A 23,321-nucleotide genomic window follows, 5' to 3' on the forward strand; every position below is an offset into this window, starting at 1 on the left:
TCCCTAGAGGTGAAATGACAGCCGCAGGCATATCGGGCAGCCAGGTGGGGTGGGGCTGGGGGTGGCAGGGGTGAGGGTTGGTGGTGTAAGAACAACAGATGTTGAATCTCAAATTCTTGGCCCTTAGACTTATTATTATCTGTATGATTTTTAGTACACTACCTGATTTCCATGAATTTTAGCTTTCTCACACATAAGTAAACACTATTTCTATCCCTGGACACATATAGCAAAGTTATAATTAATATATGCAGTGTACCTAATATAGGGTGTGCTTAATCCATAATAACAGTCATTACCATCTCCCTACCCTCCTTATCCTCCCTATCCTTCCTCTTCCTCTTCCTCTCTTTATCCTATGATACTGAGCTGGCCATGATGAACTGAGCTCTGGTGGCCTCCAAAACCCATGCACTTTCCATCTAGCTTGGCTACAGGAGGGAGGAAGGACAGCTCTGAGGGCAGCAGGCTCCCAGGGGCTACCTTCAGAGAGGAATCTGGATCTGGAGCCAAGGCGCAGGGAATGAGGGGCAGTGTCTGGGGCTGAGGTCTGTGAGCAGGAGCAGATCTGGTCTGGAAGCCCAGCTGAGAGTGACCAGGTGAGCAGGGAAGGGTGTGGCATGAAACAGGAAGAGGTCTGGGATTGGGCTGAATTTCTCCAGCTGTGGCCATTGACGAAGCCTCTCCCTTGTCCAGATGCTCCTGGGTCATCCATGGGCCTCGCCCGTCCTTCTGCTTCTCGGGACCTCAGGCTGCCTCCATTCCACAGTCTGCTGAGAGCTTTGTTAGAACCCCAGCTGCACATTCTGCCACCTAAGTCAGGTCTATAGATAGGATAGTTTAGTGCTAGTAGCTTATTTTCATCTCGCACATTTATGACTTACTCCGTGCTTACACGTGCCAGGGTTAATGTATGCAGCACTCCTGTGTTGGAGCTTGCACGGTGACGCTTCTGGTCCATCACTGAGGTGACCACAGTTAGAGGATTAGAGAACTTGAGCTGCTCCCTAGAGATGGCCCAGCTGGCCAGGAGTGAGTGGGAGTTTCTCCTGCTGCTTTTGACCCCTAGTCCTGAGTTCTTACTAGGAAGTTATGATGTTTAGGAAGCATCTTCAAATCCATCATTTTGTTGAAGTCTTATCACTTAGCCCCTCTAAGTGTGTTTTCTGGTTCTTCCTATTTTGTGGATAATGGCACTGGGGTACGAAGGGGCTAAATTCCCCATCCAGGATCCCAGAGGACATGGCATGGGACTGTTCACTCGGTCAGAATCTGCTGCCTGAGAGTGTGAGTCCTTTCTCTCATCATTGTGTCCTGGGCACCTGGCCTGTGCCCCAGCACAGAGGGTTATAGAGGACATGTGTGACCCACCTGTGGCTCTGCAGCCCTGCTGGGTGCAGTGCTTGGCACAAGCCTGGCTCCTTCATGGTGACCAGAGGCTGTTCGTTGAGTAAATGATTGAAATTAACTTGAAGAAATCATTATCTTCATTTTATAGCTGAGAAAGGATATCTGCAGACATGCGAGTAGAGTAACAAGGGCAGCAACAATGACACATGGTGATGTTATCAGAGATGCACTCCAGGTGTCCTGCTCCCCATGACCTCTGCAGTGGCCTCCCCTAAGGTCTGTCTGGGCACTGGTGACTCAGTGTCCCCTTGGCCTTGGGCATGTCTGGGGAAGTGCCTCCATGCCAGGGTGTCAGCTCCTGCATCCCCGCAGCCTCACAGAGGTCCCTGGGGGACTCACTCTCGGCCTCGGCTTCCTGCAGCGTGGGGTGGAGGCTGCGGATAGGGCTCCACCCCACAGCATCGGCTGTAATTAAGAGCTTTCTCCACCCCTGGCTCTGAGCTGGCCACAGAACAACCTTTATTTAGCTTATCGGGCCACTGTTAAGTGAGTCTGTGGAATGCCAGCCGGCCGCAGCTGAGAAGGCCTCCACCTACTTCTATTTTAGGGACACTCTATGGTGGTCCCCTCTCCCCGTCTCCACAGGAAGGGAGCTTTATGTTGGGTCCTGCCTTTTAGCTCTTGGACGTTTGGGCTGGGATGTTAATCTGGATTAGGGCAGAGAAGGAGCCTCGGGTTGCCCAGGCCTCATGGTGTTTTTCTCTCTCTTGGCACATGGCCTTTCCTTCCCTCTATCTCTTTCTCTCCCTTTCTCTCTTGTTGATGTGTTCATAGTTAGCTACATTCCTGTTACAATGAGAGTTTTGACTACTGGATGCTACACTTTTCAAATAGACCAATTATTAGATCACTTAAAAATCTGTTTTATACTTTTTTTTTTTGTAATGAAAAGAAAAAAGTAAATCACACAGCTTATTTATGTGATGGGGCATGGGCTAAATAAACATTTATAGATAACATCTCACAACAGGGGACGTTTTTACACACTCTTTATATATATTGCTGGGTTATTTTTTCAGTGTGTATTTATTGAACCCTAGTATGTCCCAGGCATTGTTCTGAGGCATGAGGGTTACAGAACATACATAATCCTACTTTTAAGGTGATGCTTTCCGGAAAGGAAAGGAGGTAGACAATCAACCAAATGGAGCGATAGGTGAGCTAATTTCCTGCGGTGGTGAGCATTTGAAGATCAGCCAGGCCGTGGGACCAGGAGCTTGGGTGGGAGATGAATGGAAGACCCAACTGAGGAGAGAAAGAAAACTAAAACCCCTGGGATGTCGGGAACAACCCTGCAAGCCCCAATTTATGGGCCAGAGTTCCAGGCGGGGAACAGAGAAGGCAAAGGGGCAGGGGAGGAGAGGGAGTCCAACAGCTCCATCATTCAGCAGGGGTGAGCTGTCCTCAGTTGTAGGAGGCAGGACTTGAGGCTCAGCTCTTGGCTTTCCTCTCCCCAGTTCGCACAGCCAGGCGGGAGGTCCCTGGCCAGCCAGAGGCAGAGTCCCTCTCAGGTCCCTGCAATCATCTTCTCCTTTGAAGAAAGCCCACAGGGCCCCAGGGGAGGGCTTGCAGGCGGCTGCCGGCAGCTTTGGGTGGCACGTCTGGCCTGGGAAATTCTTAGGCACCCTCTCCCTCTGAAGAGAGTCTTGTAAAGCCATCAAAGAGGGCACAGCCCTGCTGGTGGCATAGTCCCCAGGGACCATGCCTTCCTGACCACACTCCTGCCACAGTCTCCATGTCTCTCTGGCTGGCTAGAGGCTCTATAGTAAACTCAATATGCACACACCCCCTCATGCACACACACCATACATGCCACACACACCAGGCATGCCACACACACCATACATGTCACACACACCAGGCATGCCACACACACCACGTGCACACACCCTACATATAGGCACTGGCACATAGCACTATGCACACCACACACACCATACACGCCACACACACCATGCACACCACACACACCACGTGCACACACCCTACATATAGGCACTGGCACATAGCACTATGCACACCACACACACCATACACGCCACACACACCATGCACACCACACACACCACGTGCACACACCCTACATATAGGCACTGGCACATAGCACTATGCACAACACACACACCATGCACACCACACACACCATGCACACCATGCACACACCCCCTACATACAGAAACAGGCACACAGCACCATACACACCACACTCCCAAGTACATACACACTGCACACCACACACACATTCCCCACACATCACACACATGTACACCCTCGACATACACATGTACCCCACATGCTGCCACATACTACCCCCATACACAATCCCTCACACACATTTCTCACATACCACATGCATACGTATCACATATACATGTACACCTCTCACATACACACATGCATCACATACCTGCACACCACACAGACACACCACACATGCACAAACACACACATCTGGGAACATGCATGTGACCACACAGTGACCCGCCCAGCTGTTCCTTCTGGGTGGACCCCAAGGCCAGGGAGGAACTGGCAGCAGCAGCAGCTGTGGGTTTGGAGCCGCCACGTCGATGCCTGTGGCTTGGCACTTGGGACCACGTCAGCTGCAAAAAGCAATTCAGCCAGGCCCCCTTCCTTTCAAGGTCACTGGGAGTTCCTCTTGAGCAAACTTATTATTCACCCAATAGAAATAGTAATTGAATGACTTAATTCCAATTATGTGCTATGAAATTTTAGGTGAAAATTACTGAAAATGATGGAAAACTAAAACCCACCCATCATTTATTTTTAATTTGTATACCTCAAGGAAGAAAAGCAGTCTTCCAACTCTGCTCAGTGAGACCCAAGCCTGGAGATGACCCCTGAAGCCATTTGGTTACTGTCCCTGTCTGACTCCTATCTCTGCCTAAAACTACACTACCCATGTATTATAACCAAAAGGAGCTCGTGCAGCACAAATGCTGGTGCTGCTGGCTCATTTCAGACCAAGGTGTGCAGCTCTAGTTCATTCTCTGTAACGGACATGTCTATCTCATTTGGCTGCGGGGCCCATGGTCCATCATCTCTCCCAACGTTCCCAACTTGATGAGCCTTGATTTTGCTTCCAGGCTGTGGTTTATTATGACAATGCAACATGGGACTTTCTCGTACTGAGCTATTTATGAACCTGTGAAGTTGCTCCTGTAGATGGGTTGCTAGAGGAGGTCTGCACTGTCCAAGTAGCTGTGAATCACAAAACGTACCTTGCAGAGTCTATAAGGATCCAGCGAGCTAGTGCCAGGAAGGCGCTTTGTGTGATGATGGCCCTGAGCACACACTCCTATTGTACACATTTACACATGCACACAATTTATTCATGTATATATGAATGTGTATGTGTCATGTATATATAACACTAGAAAAGTGACTAAGTACCTTTTACTTAAGGGCAGTGTTTCTGAACTTTGTTATTATCTCCACCCAAAGGAGCCTATGGAAACATTATTTTAATTGCCCCCCCTTATCTGGAATTGCAATGCCACACATACAGTCTATACACCTGTGTATGCTGTTGGGGAGGGTTGTGCTACAGAGGGCCACAGACCATTGTGATATCTAACAAGATCTCCCTCCAACCCCTCTAAACTGGTTTTTTCACCCTTGGAGGTGACATTGCCCACTCTGCAAAGGCACGAGAGGCTGTCAGGATGAGACCTCAGGGCAGGCAGGGGCTGGAATCCTGTCTTCTCTCCTGCAGAGTCTGTGCCTTTATAGCATCGGGTTCAGCAGGTGGACTCAGGTCTAAAAGTTTGGGCTAAATCCAGGCTTCTCTATTTATTTTGACAAATTACTCTTCTGAACTTTAATCTTCTGTATAAAAAGAAGATAATGCCAGTACTACTTACTTTCTGGAACAGAGGGGACATGCACACACATGCTCCCTTTGTGGCTAGTGCCCCTCGCACATTAACTCTTGTTATCAGATAGCATCACTAAGACCACCAGGCTGACATCAGAGGGGCTGGAGTGGATCCCACCTCTGCCACTGCCAGCTGGGGGGGCCTCAGCCAGTGGCTTTGCCTCTCGGAGCCTTGATTTGCTCGTCAGTAAAATTGACACGATAGTTAACAACCTGGTGAATAACTGATTATGGTTCTTATTGTTACTGTTGCAAAGATTGTTGTAATACTTAAGGTTTTCATGACAAGTCTCTATAAAAAAATAATGTACTAAAAATCAATGTGGGGAGTTGACAATAACACAATCAGATCCGAGCTTCTTATCCCAGCAAGGGAGTCAAGCGGAGTCTAGAGGTTCATCTCTCTTGAGTTCTCTATAGAAAACTGGTCCATTCAGCAAGGAAGAACTTCTGTGATCTTATGTGTTGGACCACAAATGACAGCTCACTGGCCAGATCCAGCCATGCACCAATTTTTGTAAATCAAGTTTTATTGGAATTTACATATTGTCTACAGCTGCTGCTTTCACACTGGCGTGGCAAGCCGAGTAGTTGCAACATAGACTGCATGGCCCAAAGGCTGAAGTCTTTACTCTCTGTCCCTTTGCAGAAGTTTGCTGGCTCCTGATTTTGTGTTCTGATGTGATGACTGAGAATCTGGAGTCATTGCCACTCCTGAGGTGCCTTTGGATATGTTTCATGGGAGCCTCAGTTTCCCCATTGGAGTGCAGCATGGTGGGTTCCTGGATGAGGGATCTTCTGCCCTTCCCCTCCGTGTCTTGGTCGGCATCATGCGTAACCAGCTGTGCCCTCTGTGTGACATCTAATGACAGATTTTCCTGTGCTTATCATTTGTGAGGGATATTCTTATGTTCTTAACATATCCTTTTACCCTCCTGGGTCTTGGATGTGGATTCATGCCTCAGTGAGAGTAGAAGGGGTTGAAGATCAGGTATGAATCCACACATTCCTTTTGCCACTGCTTGGCCATGGGGACTTATGCCAGCCACATTGCGCTGTCCTTGGCATCATCCCCAGTAAAGAGGAGACTGCATGCACACAGGTGTGAGGATCTCATTGGGCTTGTGTCATGCCCAAGCTTTCCAGCTCCTGGAGGTCTGACTGTGCACGTCACATAGTGGTTTTAGTTTTTAGTTGATAAAGGGAGAAGCTATAGTGGCCACAACTAAATGGATAGTTGAAAAAAGTATGTATACATAGACACAGACAATCTATATATACCTATGTCTCTTTAGAAATATACATCTATATAATTAAATTCATGGAGAAATTATGTACTTCTGAGCATCTCTGACGTCCTGCAGTTAACCTGTCCTAGCTGAACTTGTCTTACACTTGTGAGAGAGTGAGTGGGGACACAGGGTTACACACTGTCTCGGGACTTTCCAGGAAATGTGGTTGATTAATTGTGATGTTTCTGATACAACCTCACACTTACTGGAAGACTGAGGAAAAACAAGTATCAAAACTCTATTTTTAGGAGACTTGTTTTGCTGTGAATATGTGTCTTGCCCTTTTGTTTACATTGACTCTGGTTTCTTTGAATTTACCCACACACAAACACATGCAAAAATGCACACACATATGGACACACTCACAGACATACAAACACACTCTCAACAGAAACGTGTGCTCACACACCTACACACCCTGTAGATGCCCTCTCATTTACACGTGTTCAGAGGCACACATACATGAGTGTGCACATGCACACGCACACACAGACACTACCAAACCTAGAAAGGGATATTCAAGACAATGAAGACCCCTTCCTTCTGCCCCTCACCCTGGAATGGTCTCTTTGCATTTTCCCAGAAAAAAATAACTTTACTGAAAATCTGCATGTGCATTTTGAGTGTCTGTCTGTTCTTGTGTAATACCTACCCTGATTTTCTGGAAATCAGACCAGTCATTTTTGCTTGATGTGGTTTCAGACACATAGACAGGAGGTCTGCTTGTTTATTTATAAAAGATTCTTATTTACATAAATCTAACAACAGATGTGAATGTGAATGGCCAAGGGGGCGGAAAGTGATTAGAGGTGCTCATTGGCGCTGCCTTGAGGGAGTCTGGTGGGAGGGTGCTCGGGGCCTCCTGAGAGGCGAGTTATAACACCCTCAGCACCTGCTAGTGTGTATGTTTTCTACTGCAGACATCTGTGCCTGCCTTGTGCTCAGATGGGGTTGAGAGTGAGACAGTCTCGGTCTGAGAAGGGCTGAGCTGGAGGGATATGAGGCTGGGTGCGGAGCTGGGCACCTGACCACCGCCCCTGCGCATCTGGGCTGGGAGAGCTGGGGCAGACTTGCTCCACACTCTCATCTGCCCTAACCACAAGTAGCCTGGGGCAAGAGAACAGAGGAGGCCTGCATGCTGTGTGCATTGCTATTTTATAACTCACAGATCAAGTTTGAAAAGCATCCTAGCAAATAGGTTCTGTCCTCCTAACTTGACAAATAGACCCACATAACAGCCTGGAAGGCAGGTTTGAATTCAGAATCCTTGGACTCCTTAAAGTGTCATGGAAGGACATGGTGGCCCAAGGATAGTCACACCCAAGCAAACAGAACAGAGACAGAGAGGAAAAAGCCTATAGAGATGTTCGTTCATACTGAACTGTTGACATTACGACCCAAGGCCGTGAACCTGAATCAAAGGTCTCATCAAAGATAGAGGCAAAGCTTTGTGGGGACGTTTGGTCATCACAGCACCAGGTGCCATGTGCAGCATCCCCAGGACAGTTTCCCCGCAAAGCTCCACTGCACCTGGAGAAGCTCGTGAGTCTGTGTCCCACAACTGGCCGCGTCCCTGGGCTTGGCCTTCTGGGAAGGAGTCGGCGAGGGGGTTGGGGTTCAGCACCTGCTGTAGGGGGCTGGGCTGGCCTGGCTCAGGGGGGCCTCACTGCAAGGTGGTTCTTCTTTATTGACATCAGATTCCTTGTCTGTGAAACAAGAGGACTGGACTGCAGGGTCACTCAGACTTTCTCCTGATCCTGAAGTCTGATTCTGTGTGTCAGAATGTTAATTCTATCTTCTCTTGACCCTCACAGCTCACTCGCTGTCACCCTTTCCTCCCCGTTCACCTGCATGTGCCAGGCTTTCAGGATTGGATGGCAGAGCTTCTCTATGCCCCAGATCGGCTGCTCCCCTCCCGGAGCCTCAGGTGCCTCCTCTATAAAATGCGGAGCCTGCTGCACAGATCGCGGGCAGAGTGGACGTCAGGGAGTCCGTGTCTGGTTAGGGCCAGGGAGGGTGTGAGCATGTCAGGGGCCCTGGGGAGGGCAGGAGGGCCACACTGCAGTCCTGCTTGGCACTGTCCAGCCCTTATGCCTGTCCTTGGAAGCTTCTCCTGCGAGCTGACCCCAGCAGGGCAGAGCTGTGGGGAGCTCTGGGTTTGGGCACTGCATTGAATCTTGGCTAAGTGTATCTGGGAGAGGAGGCAGCAAGCCAGAGGTGAGCACCGGGTCAGCAGAGAAAGGAGGGGGCAGGCGTGGGCAGAGGCCAAGGGGCAGCCTGGGTGAGAAGGCGGGAAAGGGTGTGGAGACCATGCAGGAGGCAGACAGATCCAGGGGACACAGAAGACGTCTCAGACCTCCCACCAAAGACTGGGGGCCAGGCATAGGGTAGGGAAGAGGAGATGGCCACGTGCAGGCAGATCCACAGCCGGCTGCCCAGGGCTTAGCCATGGGCAGGGGAGCAGACCCCCAGGCCTGGCCCCACCTCCCAGCACTGGGCCTGTGAGTCCGGGCTCGCGTGCCTGCCAGGCCGGGCCCTCTGCCCTGTCGGGAATGTGTTACTGGCAGAGTGCCCTAGAAGGCTCTGGCAGGGAGGGACCCTGTGGGCCATCCTGGGAGTGCGTCCCACATGCTACCCTCACAAAATCTCCACCCCCGCCCCCTTCTCTGTCTCTCTGTTACTGTCTTCCAAGACCAGGACCCCACTGTAGAAACGCCCAAGGACATTCACATGCACTGTCACACAAATGCACACAGGGGCAGGCACACGTGCCTACTTGTGTCACACAGTGAATGCTGCAGACAGGCACACGCACAGAGATGCAGAGGAGCCTGCTGGGAATGCTCGCACACAAATGCAGCAATGCAGCCATGTCTCGCTGTGCTCTAGGGAGCCACAGATGTCCGGCACAGCTGAAACCTGCACAACTGCCGTGCCCTCATCGTTTGGTCACCTATTCTTAGTAACCTCTGGAGCTGTCATGAGCAGGCCTGGCCCAGCAGAGCACGAGTGCCCCAAGGTCCCGATGGTGCCTTACCTCTCTCGCTGCCCGCCACTGGCCTGTGATCACACACCCTGGGACCTTATCCCCACCCCCATCTGCCACCTGACACTCTCTCACATTGCTCATTGAAGGGGTTCTTAGGGGGTCCCCATGACCCTTGCTCAGCAGATGGATGAGTCAGCACTGTCCTCGCCATTTGCCTTTCCAGCTTGGCTGTCTGCCTGTGGCCTGCTGCCGTGCAAAGATGGGAGGGAGATCTGGGAGCCAGACAAACTTGGGCTGGAATTCTGAGTCTCAATTATGAGTTCTGTTACCTCGGGACAGTCACTTAATCTTGTGAGCCTCTGTCTTCTGAGAAAATCAGAAGAGCTGCTGGAGGCAATACTACGTGAACATGCTGGGTGTGTTGAGGCCTTATGTAACTGACCTTCCTTTTCTGTTCCTTTTCCTTGTTGAACTACCACCACCTTTAACCAAAATATTTGAAGGTATTGTTCATCACTGTTGAGCTCCTTGGAATCATGAGCTTGTTGGTTTCAAGACGAGCCAGTCTACATGGTCTCTCAGGGCACCCACAATGTGGATATAGAGTAATTAGTATCTCTCTAATGTTTATGTTGAAAATAATGTTTAAATTTTTAAAGAGAGAGACTTTCATAAAGAAAAGAGACCTGTTGTGGAGGCATTTGGGAGCAGGCGTGTAGGTGTGTTTTCCTGTGGTTTCCCCAAAGAGCTCCCTTGTCAGTTGTTATTAAAGGATACAGGGATGGAGAGTTCAGACCCTCCCTGAAACTGGAGACCAGGGGATGGACAAAGAGTCTGCTGTTGATGCAGCCGCTGTCTCTGCCATTTCCCTTTGCCGCCCTGCTGTTCTCCTTGAACCTGCCCCAATGGGGCCTTCACCCCACCACTCAGGGTCCCAAACTGTAGGGAGACAAACCCCATGGTGAATGCCGCCCCCTTCTTGTTGGGTTCTGTGGGCTGCTCCCTGCTGCTTAAAAGGCTCCCCGTCCATGGTCCATGACCTCCGGACCCCCCCCCCAGGTTCCCTCCTCCCTGGCTGGCTTCCCCTTCTCAGGCTCCTTGGTCAGTCACTCTTCGCCTCCCCACACGTCAATGTTGGAGGCCCTGGGGCTGAGTTTGCAGACCTCCTCTCTTTCCACTCTGTCTCTGAACCATCTCACCCACTTCTGGTGCTTTAAGCACCATCCATGCGCCAACAACTTACACATTGAAATCCCCAGCCAGGACCAGTGTCTTGAAATGTGAAGGCCAGGCCTGTAGCTCTGGATACTTGCTGAATATCTATCTGACATCTCAAATGTAAAATGTTTGAACTGGCTCCTGTCTTCGGTTGTGCAGGATAAAGTGTTCTCTGTCCCAGACACTCCACATCTGATCTGCCACCAAAGCCTTCCTAGTCTCTCCCCCACCCACCACCACTATCACCATTGTCCCCTCCCCCTGGACCCCCACAGTGGTCCCCTCGCTGGTCTCTGTCTTCCCCCTGCCCTGGCACAGTCAGGCCTCCCCAGCAGCAGAGGGACACATCTTGCCATGGCCTGTCAGCACCACCCGCTCTGAACCCCACCTCATCTCACCGCTGTTCCTCTGTGTACTGACCGTCCCCCTCTGTGTGTCCCTGCTCCTCCCCACTGGGCCCTGCCCCACGCCTCCCACGGGCCACTCTCTTCCTTCTTTCCTACTCCCTCTACTCCCCCTCACAGCCCAGTGACAGCCTGCCCCTCTGGCCACCTGTTACCCCACCCTCTCATCCCCTACTTCAGCATGTCCCCTGCTAGCATCACATACATCTTGGGACACCTCAATGCCTCACTCAATCAATGTCCATCTTTTCCACTGGACAGTGGTTTTCTGAGGACAGAGGGCTTTCATTTTGCCCATTATTTTATGTCCAATCTGGTTGAGGGCCAGGTGCCTAGTAGGCATTCATTAAATGTGGAGTGAAGGGAGGTTTGTTTCCAGCAGGTCTGCTGTCTGGCACACCAAGGGCTGTCAAGGGATCTGCTGACCCCTGGGTCCCCCTGTCCTCCCATCTCCTCCCATGCTGTCCTAGAGAGAGGTCCTCACAGTCTCCGGTGACACCTGCTGGTGCTCGGTCCACGGGCCATTCCCCGGGAGGGAAACGAGGTGGAGGGGGCCACCTGGACTGGGAGGTTGGAAATCAGGGCTGAGCGGTGGCCGCTCACAGCTCTCCTGGACAGTAACTGTCACGGCCAGCCCTGATGCTCTCTGGCCTCGGTCACGTCCACCCTCACATGCCTGGGCAGCGGGGTCTCCTCTTTGCTCTGAACTCTAAACTGGGCCCTGGGCCACAAGGCTCTCCACAGCCTGGCACCCTCCAATCTCTCTCCCCTCTCCCCTCCCACCTTAGGCCTTGGCACTGCTCTTCCCACGGCTGGCCAATCCCCCTTTTTCACTCTCAGCTCAGCTGTCACTCACCTCAGAGGCCTTCCCAGACCAGGGTCCATCAGTGCTCCCTACTCCCAACCACGCCCCATAGCGTGGGTCACACGGGATGGCCAGTTGCTTCTCTGTGTCTCTGTGTTGCTCTCTGCCTCCTCCACCAGCACACGGGCACCACAAGCAAAGGAGCCACCTGGCCACCATGTTCACGTGTTTGTACTTGTTCTGCACACTGGGTCATACATGCCAGGCACTTGGCAAACATGTGCTGGCCGAATGCATGAATGAATGAACACTTACTGCACTTTTTGGGTGGCAGACATTATGCCAAGAACTTCTCAACCACGATCCCACTTGATCTTTAGGACAACCCTGGGTGGGGAAAAAACATGGACTCTCACCCCTATTTTGGGGTTTGGAAAGAGACACAGAGGGACAACTGTCATGGCAGAGGTGAGATCTCTCTGACTCTAATGCTTCCTCCCGTCAATCTCGGGGCTCAGGGATCCCCCCGCTGGCCTGGCCCTGGTGCAGCTTCTTCTCAGGACAACGTCCAGCTCCTGCTTGGCTGGGAGAGGGGACAGTCCTGGCAGGGCCTTCCTTGTCACTATTTCTTCTGCCTCACTAGATCCCAACCAAGAGTCCCCAGCTCCCTGCAGAAGGGCCCAGCTGTGCCAGAGCCCCACTCCTCACCCTCCTGCTGCACTGCCTTTTCCTGACACGGGCAGAGAAGTGAAGGAGGGAGATGACCCTGGTTTCAGGAACCAGTGTTTGCAGCTGTCAGCGGGTCCAGGGGATTTTTCTTGCTAGCAATGTTTTCTCCACCAAATGTTTTACCAGGCTCCCTCTAAACACTTATATAAACATTCCCACGAAATACTTGGCACCTGACCACACCCTCTCTGCAGCCCAAAGGAGCTGGGAGATGTGGATCGGTAAACCAGGCAGGGGATCTGGGGCTACGTGGGAAGCAGCTAGAGATCATATGCTTTGACCTAGAGGAAAACTGCGAGCCGGGACTCTTCAGGAAGTTCCAGTACAGGTGATGGAGATGAAACTGTGCATAAGAGCCCAGTGTCGGGACCCTGGCCATCTGATCCCCATATTCTCACATAATCCACTTCCTTGCCCTGAGATGTGGTCAATTATAATCCCTTAAAAAAAAAAAACTAGGAATGCTACTTGTTCACCTATAAAGTACAGATAATTATAGCTGTCCTGTAGGATCATGGAGAGGTTAAATGAAAGCACATGGGTAGCATGTGTGTGACTCTGACACAGTGTAGCCATTTGGTAATTGGCTGGTTGTTATTTGTCATACCCAAGGTGTTTTCGATGCTGAGATTGTGTGGATAGTGGTTGAGTGCTCAAATGCCCAGTCTGACTCCTTTGGCTTACTTTTTACCACTGCCACTTGTTAGCTGTGTGATATTGTGTAGATTACTTAACCTCTCTGAGCTTCGAATTCCCCATGTGTAAACAAATGAATCCTGTAGGTGCAGAGTGGGGAAGACCTTTCCACAAATCTAGACTGTTCAAAGGCAGAATGGGCTTCCTTAGGGGGTGGCAAGCTGGCTATCTGCTGGTGTAGGCTTTCGAGACAGACTTGAGTCTCTGTTGGCCAGTGACCTTGGCGGTTGACTCAGCCCTTGGAGAGCCTGCATCATGCAGTGGCCAAGGCTGAAGCCATCGTGCTGACTTTGTCTTTGCTAACTGTGTGGCCTTGGGTAATTGACTAACTTCTTTGCCTTTCTTTCTACATCTGTAAATAATAGCACCCGCCCTGCAAAGCTGTGGCAAGGATTCAATTAAATGTGCTAATGTATTCAACATGCTTGAAACAATGTCTGGTGCACAGCAAGCCACCTACGTGTGTCTGCTGGTCGTGGAGATAACCACATCCCTCCAGCAGAGCTGTTAAGAGACTCAGAGACAGTCAGCATAGCATGCTGGGCATAGTACCTAGACACGTGGGCACTCAGTCCCTGGGAGCCATCAGGATTATAATCCTCATTAATGTTATCCCTGGGGACTTTGTGCCTGATGCAGTGTCTGCTGCTTTGCTAAAGTAGGGATGTGTGGACCATTCCCTGGCTGGCCTTGGAGCGGCAGAGGAACCGGGCCGTGTGCCTGCTGGGTGTTTGATTCATTTCTCTCTTCCTCCGCCTCGTCCCCTGCCCACTTGGATGTCATACATCTTGTCTGTGGTCAGCTGCACTCAGCAGCAGCTGCCACAGTGATGTGATGGATGAGCAGTGATTTCTCCCTGTCTGGTACCTGACGGGGCTGTCCTAGCATCCTTTCCTGGCTTCTACCAGTCCTGCTGGTCTCCTAGTCCGGGGCATCATCTCTCATCCTAGATGCTAGATTCAAGTAGGCATTTATTCAAATACAGACACTCCTCCTATCTGGTGAGTTTCTTCTCTTAGCTTCATTTTTTACATCTGAGTGATAGGAACAAAATCTACCTTCTAGGGTGGTTATTGTAGATTAAATCCAAAGCCAGATGACTGGCACACAAGGGTGCTCTATAATTGCAGGTACCTCCGTTTCCCAACTGGAAAGACACTTGGCTGAAAGCCAGGGGACAGCATGGCTGTGTTCTGTAGTTAGAACTCTGCATGTGTCAGCACAAAGCATGAGGACATCAGAGACCATCTTGTGCAAACCTTTCCCCTCCCCAAACAGGCAAACACACACATGCCCTTTTTGCCATTCAGTAATGAGGACAAGTAAATGGAAGTGTTTTTCCAGAAAGACTGCAGTAGTTTCTGGTGTTTCCCTTTGGAGTGGTAGCTCTGGTTGGTCAATAGGATTCTGGTGAAATAGAAGTCATGCTGTATGAAAAGATATCTTTTCCCTTACCAGAAGTCTAGAATGTTCTACATGTTTAAAGAGTGAAGGAAAATGAATGTCAATGGGTAGACAATAAGTGAACTCCAAGGGAGCAGTGTCTTTGTAATCAGACATTTTCTTTTTTATCTTTTCACACTTTGGAAAAGGAAAATCAACCAACCAACCAACCAAGCACAAACTAAATATTCATTTAGACTGCTCAGAACTCATCCTGTCCTTAATTCCAGAACTGCTTCCTTATTGCTGCTGAAGGATGACCTGATAAATCCGTATTGATTGGGATAGTGAAGATAACCCAATCTGTCAGTATTTCCTTTGCCAGGAAAAATCCTTCACCTGTTCTCACCACCCTCATTCATTGTCCTCAGACAGCCAGAAAGAGGATCTGCCTTCCAGGTCTTGACCTTGGCTTGTCAGTACTGCTCACAGGAAGAGAAGGTGTGCAGATTTGGAACGCACTCAACTGCAAGTAAGGAAAACCCAACTACAGTGGTTTAAACAGATAGAAGGCTATTTTTCTTATGCTTTTCACCATTTCTACTCTTTCACTTTGGAGTTGCCGGTTTTGGGGTCCCTGTTCCCTCAATTCTCCTGCACAGTCCTGCAGACATCATGTCCCACATTCAGGGGAGGTAGAAGGGAAAGTCAAGTTGCCAAACACATCTACCTATCTATTCTTACATCAAGAAAACCAAAATCTTTTTAAGTTCCTCCCTTCCTCCATCCATAGCAAACTTCTTTTACTTATTTCCTCGGCCAGTTCAGGGTCACATGTCCATCCCTTGCTGCAGGAGACTCTGGAAAGGTGAGGAACAGAATAACCATCATTGGTTTGGACCAACCGACCACATATTTTCTTTTTGTGCTGAAAACTCTGTCGTTCTGAACTAAAGTGGCATTTCTTTAGCAAGGAAGAAGTAGGAAGTGGATATTAGGTTGACAGCTAACAGTGTCTGCCATGCCTCTAGGCCAGGAGCCCAGGAGCCCATGGAGTCTCACTGGCTCATCAAAATCATGGTGCACCCCCTGCCTGGAAGGTTCCCCAGTCCACTGTCCAGGGTTGCCTCTCAGCTCAGGTGTCAGCAGTCATTTCTGTTCAACATGAACTGAAGGCCTATGGTGGGTTTGGGGCTGGGAGATAGTGGTCGTAGAGAGGTGAGTTGAGGTCCAGCCGGTCAGAAGGCTCCCACTCCCTGGGAAGACAGACATACCAGTCAATGACTTCAGTGTGGTGCCCTCAGCTCTCAGACTCTGGGCCCCTGACGAGGGCTCCTCACTCAGGCCGGCATGAGTGGAAACAAGGCCCTAGGGTTGCAGAAGGCTGACAGGGTCTCTGAGATTGAGGAGGAAGAGCCCTGGGGAGCAAGGAGACACACTGATGTCAAAACACTCTGACACTTTATTGTGCTGACATGTGTGGAGGCTGTCCCTACAGTCAACCCAGAAGCCCCCTGAAGGCAGGGACTTTGACTTTATTATCTATTTATGCAATCTGAAAGTAGCTCAGAGCTTGCAACATATCTGGAGCTTGGTAAATATCTCATTTTAAACAAATGAATGCAGAAATAAACAGATCATTACCCAATATGTGAAGCTATCATGGCCAAAAGGAATTGGAAAATGGCTTATAGTTATAGGTTAGGAGAGGCTTTGAATGCTCATCCTACCTCCCTGCCAAGCAGCTGAACACTGAGGGCCCCAACATCCCTGGAAAGCCCAACTGGAAGGGACATTTTGGAAGCCATTTGTTTTGACTTAACTAAGTCAACTATAAATTACTCCTTGAACTTCTTGAATATATGTGGCTTAGTGATGGTGCCATAGGGAATTTGTGGGTTGCTTTGGGAATGATTTCTTAAGGCAATTTGGGCAAGTTCTATTATTTTCTTGAAGAATCTCCATCTTTTCTTTGTTTGTGGCCCTCTCCTTGGGATATTTGCAGAGATGTGACTCAATGTAGCAGCCTCCTCTGAGCTCCAGCCGTCAGCCTCCAGAGATTTACTCATAATCGAGGATAGATAGAACCTTCCGAGTCAACTCATTTTAAATTTTAAACTCATTAAAATGACACACAGTCCCCAGCCTGTCTTTCTGGTGGGCTGCCAACATGAAAGCAATTGATCGTCACCCCACAGCTGCCACTGGCCTGGGTGGAGCTGTCTAAATATTGCGCCGTGCCTGCAGCCTGTCTTGTGCGTAGTCCTAGACAGACGGCTTGGTGCTGTTTCCAAAATAACCCCTCTGCGGGGCTTGTCAGACCTGCTGGTGCCATTTAGGATAAACAGTAAAAATACCTCCTCCCAAGTCAGGAAAGATCGCATGTGTTCCTCTCACTGCTGATAAATAAGGGGGCCCACACCGGTTTTGCACCGAAACATGCATGTACGTGAAATTGATGGGGTGTTGGGACCACCTAAGTATGTGCGATTATAATAGTTATGTGTGATAACTAAAGCGCTTTTCGGGCAGGGCTGGGTCTCAGGAAGTGAGCTGCCTCAGGTGTGAAGTTTAAGAGAATGCACACAGTACCTGCTTACCCCAGCCCTGGTGCCACTGTGGATTTCATCTTGCCCCGTCCTCACTGCAGCCCTGTGGCACGTGTGTGTGCTGAGGTCTCCTGGGGCACAGATGCCTGTGCTGAGACATGGGGGTGGAGAGCCTTCTCCAAGCCACTGAGCTCGTTGGTAGTGGGGCCAAGGCGACCCGGCACGTTACACTTCAGTTAGTGCTTTCTCCGAGATTGCTAGAGAGACTCAACGAGCTCATCCTCCTTCCGACTTTTTTTTTTTTTAATTTCTGCATATTATGGGGGTACAGATTTTAAGGTTTCAATAAATGCCCATTTTCCCCCCTCCCCCCAAAGTCCTTCCGACTTTTTAAAAGCGACGATCCCTGAAGACTTTAAGATCACGCTTCTGTGTAGCTGAGAAGTTTTACTTCCTCTGGGATTTGAATTCTTCTGGAATTGTGCCTGAAGCTCCAGAAGGTGACATATGAGACATCTTTCTGGTCTGTCTCCGGCACGCAGTTCCCATTCCATGGCCACCCTGCTGACGTGGAGTTTTCACATGCGTGTGCACGCCTTCACGCATGAGGCTCCCTCTGCCTGGGGCACCTTTTGGTCTTTTGTCTGTCTGGCTAAATCCTACAGGTCCTTTTAGAGGACACTTTTCAGGAAAGCATCCTTCTCCTCCTTAGCCAGGTTAGGTGCCTTAAATTCCCCAGCAACTGGAGCACCTTGCTATCTCTTAGGACACTGGGTTGATAATATTGATTTTTGTGTCTGGCTCCCTCTAATGGACAAGGCTGTGAGTTCATTGCAGACAGGGACAGAGCCGTGTTCGTATTTCGCCCACAGTGCAGACCACAGTGTTTGCAGATTCAGTGCTTAAAATGAAAATGAAAACACATGTGATGTGGAGCCGCAGTGGCTTCTGCATCTGTTCAAGGCACCTTACCTGCTTACCTGTGGTGGGGAAGGTCCATTTGCTGTCATATGTCACAGGGTGTCTGTGGGTCACATTTTCTTATCAGTCTCTATCTCCTCTTGCTATTCTCAGACGTGCTGTGCCCCAGCGTCCGTGTGGAAGGAGATCGCTTTAGGCACACCAATGGAAAAACCAAGGAAATCACAGGTAAGAGAGAAGCTTGCTTTGGTGTACTGTTTTCTGGACCTAAGCATGACCCTCGTAGATTTGGGGCAGCCTTGCTGACCCTGTTTCATCCCCACATTTCACCAATGTCCTGACAGAATGGCCTGAACTGCACAGGTGGCCACTCTCATCAAAGACCCTCCCAATAGTAAGGAACATTCCCCTTAGTTCTGTTTGGCAGACTGTGGATGTCATATAGGAGCCACTCAATACTGCATTGCAATGAATGAGTTTGCAAAGGAGCTGGTGAATGAGGAAGCAAACAATTGGCAAAGTGAGCAAAAGAGTGAATAATAAACGTGTTTTAGAGGAAAGGAGAGAGTGAATCAGAGTTATAAATGTAGCTGTGAATCAATGGGTGAGAGAACAAAGAGACATGCGACTGCAGACCCAGTGGCAGAAAGAAAGACTGCAGGGTCTCCTCAAAGGCTGTCTTGGCAATGACAGAAAAGAAATGCTGGGATAGTGTCGGGTAGCCCTGTGTGCTGATAACCCTGAACATCAATTTAGTCTTCCCTGCGGCCAGGTGTCCTGCTAAGTGATCTCAGGGAAGTTTTCCTCTCCTCCCACACCCAGAGAGGCAGCTGCTCCAGCCCTGCTCCTCTGCTCCTGGGTCAGGCACCCCACCTCCATTTTCCTGGGTCCCCTTCCAGCCACATGGCAGTGAGCCAGGGGAGGTCAGGGCCAGGGGAGGTCAGGACTAGGTGTTGGGCAGGTACTGCCGGTGCCCTGCCTGCATTCCAGGAACCTTGCCATGTTGGTGTGCCCTGCTGACTTAAAAGATGCCAGCATCTGCATCTTTGTGCCTGAAGGAGTTTTCTAGAATGGTAGAAGGCTGCTCTGCCTGTGTGTACAGCAGGCAAAATGTACCAGGGAATTCATACTCCTCAGGAGCAGCCCTCAGCTGGTGACTGTTGGTATAGAAACACCCCAGCTCTGCTGCTCCATGGGTCGAATTATTCCGAGTTTATGCATGGCTCCCTTTCCCGAGTTTCTCAGCATGGCCCAGGAGCAGTCTTCCACCAGGGTACCTGGCTTCACGCCATACTCTTCATCAGCTGCTTTCTTTGCCTGCCTCTTCCTCCTCCTCCCTATGAAACACCTCCCAAATAAACTACCAGCACTTTCAGAGGAGCCAGACAAAGGCAGTGTTATTCACCTCTCTTCTCTGGGTAGGGCACCTGATGGGTAGGCAGGGTTCAGTGAATTGCCGTCATCATCAGGGTTTCTTTGTCCAATACATGAGATTAGGATGACTTTCATCTTCTTCACTTTGTTAACTCAATTACCTTGAGATAAGTGTGTGCATAGCTGAGCTGTCTGCCCAGGGTGCAGAACTGCTGGGCAGTTTAACTTAGATGTTCCTACATTTTGCTTTAGTAACCCCCAGCAAAGCTCCAGCTCCTGGATAATCTATTGTTTATTCTGGGAGCTCAGACGTGCCTGCCCAGCTCTGCCCCTGACATCTCCCATTGACGTTCCTCTACAAAGTAAGTTCTCACCTTGCCGCGTTATCTACAGGTGGCTGTGTGAGCCGTGAGTCCTCTATTCCGGCATCCCCCAGTTGTTCATTGTTCAAAACATATGTGTAAAGAAGGGAATAATTATGACAATGATGCCATTCATAGCAATAATAATAGTAACAATGAATGATCACTGAGCACTTGCTGGATGCCAAGGATTCTGCACTGGTGTACATTTTACAATTGGGAAAACAGACACAGAGAGATTGGGTCACTTGCCTGAGTCCGTGGGAGAGTCAAAGTTCCCATCCAGACTGTCATTCAGCACAGCCCACACTCATGAACGTTTTGCCACATGGGGTGGTCAGTCTTGGCGTTCCAGCTGTGCAATATTTATTCCAAGGTAACTGATTCAGCAGAGTGAAGAAATGAACGTCATGTTTGTCTTAAAAATTGGCCACTCTGACCCCGATCATCAAAAGTTACTCTCTTTTCCTGCCATAAAAAGGCAAGACTATGGAGATTCAGAACTCTTCCTGGGAGACTGGGCCGCCCTAGACAGGCAGCCAAAGAAAGGTGACACAACACTTTGGCTGCCGTGGCATCCACGTGGTGTATGGCAGAGTTAATTCCACAAAAGCTGCCCTCCCTTTGCTGCTGCCAAATCCATCCTGCCTATTTTCTGTCCTCTGAAACGTTGTCATATCCCTATAACCAGAATGGCAACCTCCAGCACTGCCCTGTTCCTTCCCCTTCACCAAGAGCTGTCTTTCCACAATCCAGATTGCTTGGCTCTTAGAATCCAGTCCATGTTCCTTAGTCCTGCATGAGAGGTTCTGCTCTTTCTGGCCCAGTTTATTCATGGGCCCATTGGAATGCCCACTAGCCCCCCAAAATGCAATGCTCCCCTTGGCTGATGACATTTCCTCTTGTTAGTGTGCCCATCTTCACCTTGTTCCCACAGTGAACTCCTGCTCATCCCTCAAAGCCCAACTCAACAGTCACCTCGAAGAAACCACTGCAGACCCCATAGGGCAATTAATTTCTATTTTAGCATTTTATTCTATCCTGAAAACTCCAATCTGAAGGTGTTGTAATTATTTGTTTCTTTGTCTACCTCCCCAGCAAGTATATCCACTCTTTGAGGGCAGGACCTCTCCATACTTGGGCATTCTTTTGTGTGCCCCAAGGGCAGAGGATAGTACCTAGCTCAATAAATGTTTATTGAATGAATGAGTGGGTATATGAATGAAATGAGTGAAAGTAAGAAGCATGAATTAAAGCATGATCAAATGAATGACTGGGGAGGTTGTATGAACAGACAGATCAAAAGATGGATGGGAGAAAGGAAGAAAGAAAAAGAAGAAAGGAGGGAGGAAGGAAGGCAGGCAGACAAATGAACAAATGAAACTGCCTGCATCATCTGGAACTTAGAATGGCTCTAAAGCTGTCCTGTCATTCTGTAGACTGAAGAGCAGTAAGCAGTTTTTTCTACCGAAGGGTAACTGATTCTGGTCGGGAAGATTCAGAAAGGGTGTGTGTGCACATGCATGTGTGTGTGTATGTGCATGTGTGTGCATGTACACATGAATTTGTAGAACTTTGCACACAGTTTTAGCCCACGGCATGTGCAGAGGGTCCTGCTGAGGAGTCTGTCTGGTGACTGATACCCTCTATCCCAAATTCTGCTGTGTCAGTCCTCAGCCAGTGGGGTCCTGAAGCCTCCCCTCCCTGCTGTGGGGTCTCCCAGGAAATGAGCTCACCATGCCAGGTGGGCACCACCAGCATGCAGAGCTGATACCTGTTTGTGCTGCTCTAAGTGCACAGAGAACCTGCCTTGTCTACCGTCAGCTCTAATTATAACCAGCCGTGAACAAATCTCCCAGCCCTGCCGAGGCTGGAGAGGGGGTTAGGGAGAGATGGAGCCTCCGACTTGCTGATTTAAATGCGACTGGGTAATCAGAACAGCTTTTGTATTCTGGAGAAAAACGCACTTCCCCAAAGCCTCACCTCCAGGTTTTTCCTTAAATGACCCTGGCTATTTTTAGGCCTTATCTGGGCTATGATGGGAAGGTTGGGATGAGAAGAGAGGTGGGGACAGGAGGCCTGGGTCTTAGACGGCCCTGAGGCTCCACAGCCTGGTGGGTCAATCTCCCAACATCTCGGACCCTGGGTTTCCCCACCTATGTGACAGTGATCTTACAGAAGGTCCCTGAGAGTCCCTCTTGGCTCTAATAACCAAACATTCTGTAAACTCTAGTGACTAAAAGTGTTATCCGACTTTCCTGGGAGGTTCACTAGTTAACGCTTAGAGGATATTAGGCAGGGTACAGGTCTCTGGCTTGGCCACAGACATCCTGGATGTCTCTCCTCCCACCTGGGCCCCCACATCCAGATAATAACCAAGCCATACCCAGGGCACCTCCCAAATAGCTTTCCCATTCAAGTTCTTCCAGCCCTCCCTCCCCACCTGCCTGTCTCAGCAGCCTGCTCCTCTCTGGGCTCCCGCCCCTCTGTCCCCAGCTGCCAGGATGACCTTGGAAAACAGAAACCAGATGGTGCTTCTTCCCCATTTTAAAGCCCTCATTGGCTCCTCATTGCCTGGAGAAAGAAACCCAAACTCCCTCATGGCTGGCAGAGCCCGGCCTGCCCTGCCCTGTCCACCCCAGGGCAACCCTTGCCGTGGGTCCTGGCATCCTCAAGAGGCCCCGCTTCTGTTCCTTGTTGGGGCCTGAGCCCAGCCATGAGGCGTCTAATACTTCGGTGCCCCTCTCAGTTCTGCAGTGACAACTGCTTCTTCATCTCAGGCGCCTTGCGTCACAGTCCATTTACCTCGGGAACATTCTTCATTTCCCCTCCCACCCCTTATTTATTTTGGGCAATTCATCTTTTCTTTCAGTGCCCTTTCCTGCCACCTAGTTATTTCCTTGTTCTTCAAAGTTTTGTCAGGTTCAAATCTTTGTTTTTATTCACTGAAACCAAAATAAAAATGAAACCAGAAAGTAGAGCATATGTTTGCTTTTGAAAACCTGTTTTATTTTTTTTCTAATTCTCCCACATATGAAAGCTCAGGGGAAACCCAGGATGAGGTGGCAATTTCTAGTGACAGTGGACAGAGCTGTGGATGGGACCAGGCCCACACGGCAGCCCCTGGCCCCGACTTCACATCAGGTGGGTGTTGGGCACATGTCCACCCAGATTCTAGATTTGCTCTCCGGCTCTCACAGAGAGCATAGGTGCCTGGTGAGGTCACCTGGGAGCCCGCTCTGCATAAGCCGCCATGTCCTGTGCACTTCCAAGCCTGACACCCTAGGAAGTGCT

At 49.9% G+C, this 23,321-nt stretch overlaps 1 protein-coding gene across 1 annotated transcript in view; it reads left to right on the forward strand.

Annotated features, from left to right (window-relative positions):
* The window catches only part of COL22A1 (collagen type XXII alpha 1 chain), a 274,147-nt gene that overhangs the window by 33,329 nt on the left and 217,497 nt on the right, over window positions 1–23,321 (forward strand). Inside the window, exon 4 of the mRNA XM_012735953.2 lies at window positions 18,445–18,519. Coding sequence (XP_012591407.2) covers window positions 18,445–18,519 — 75 coding nt within the window. The remainder of the gene's footprint in view (window positions 1–18,444; window positions 18,520–23,321) is intronic.

The sequence above is a fragment of the Microcebus murinus genome, chromosome 7, assembly GCF_040939455.1.
Source record: "Microcebus murinus isolate Inina chromosome 7, M.murinus_Inina_mat1.0, whole genome shotgun sequence".
Classification (NCBI taxonomy): domain Eukaryota; kingdom Metazoa; phylum Chordata; class Mammalia; order Primates; family Cheirogaleidae; genus Microcebus; species Microcebus murinus.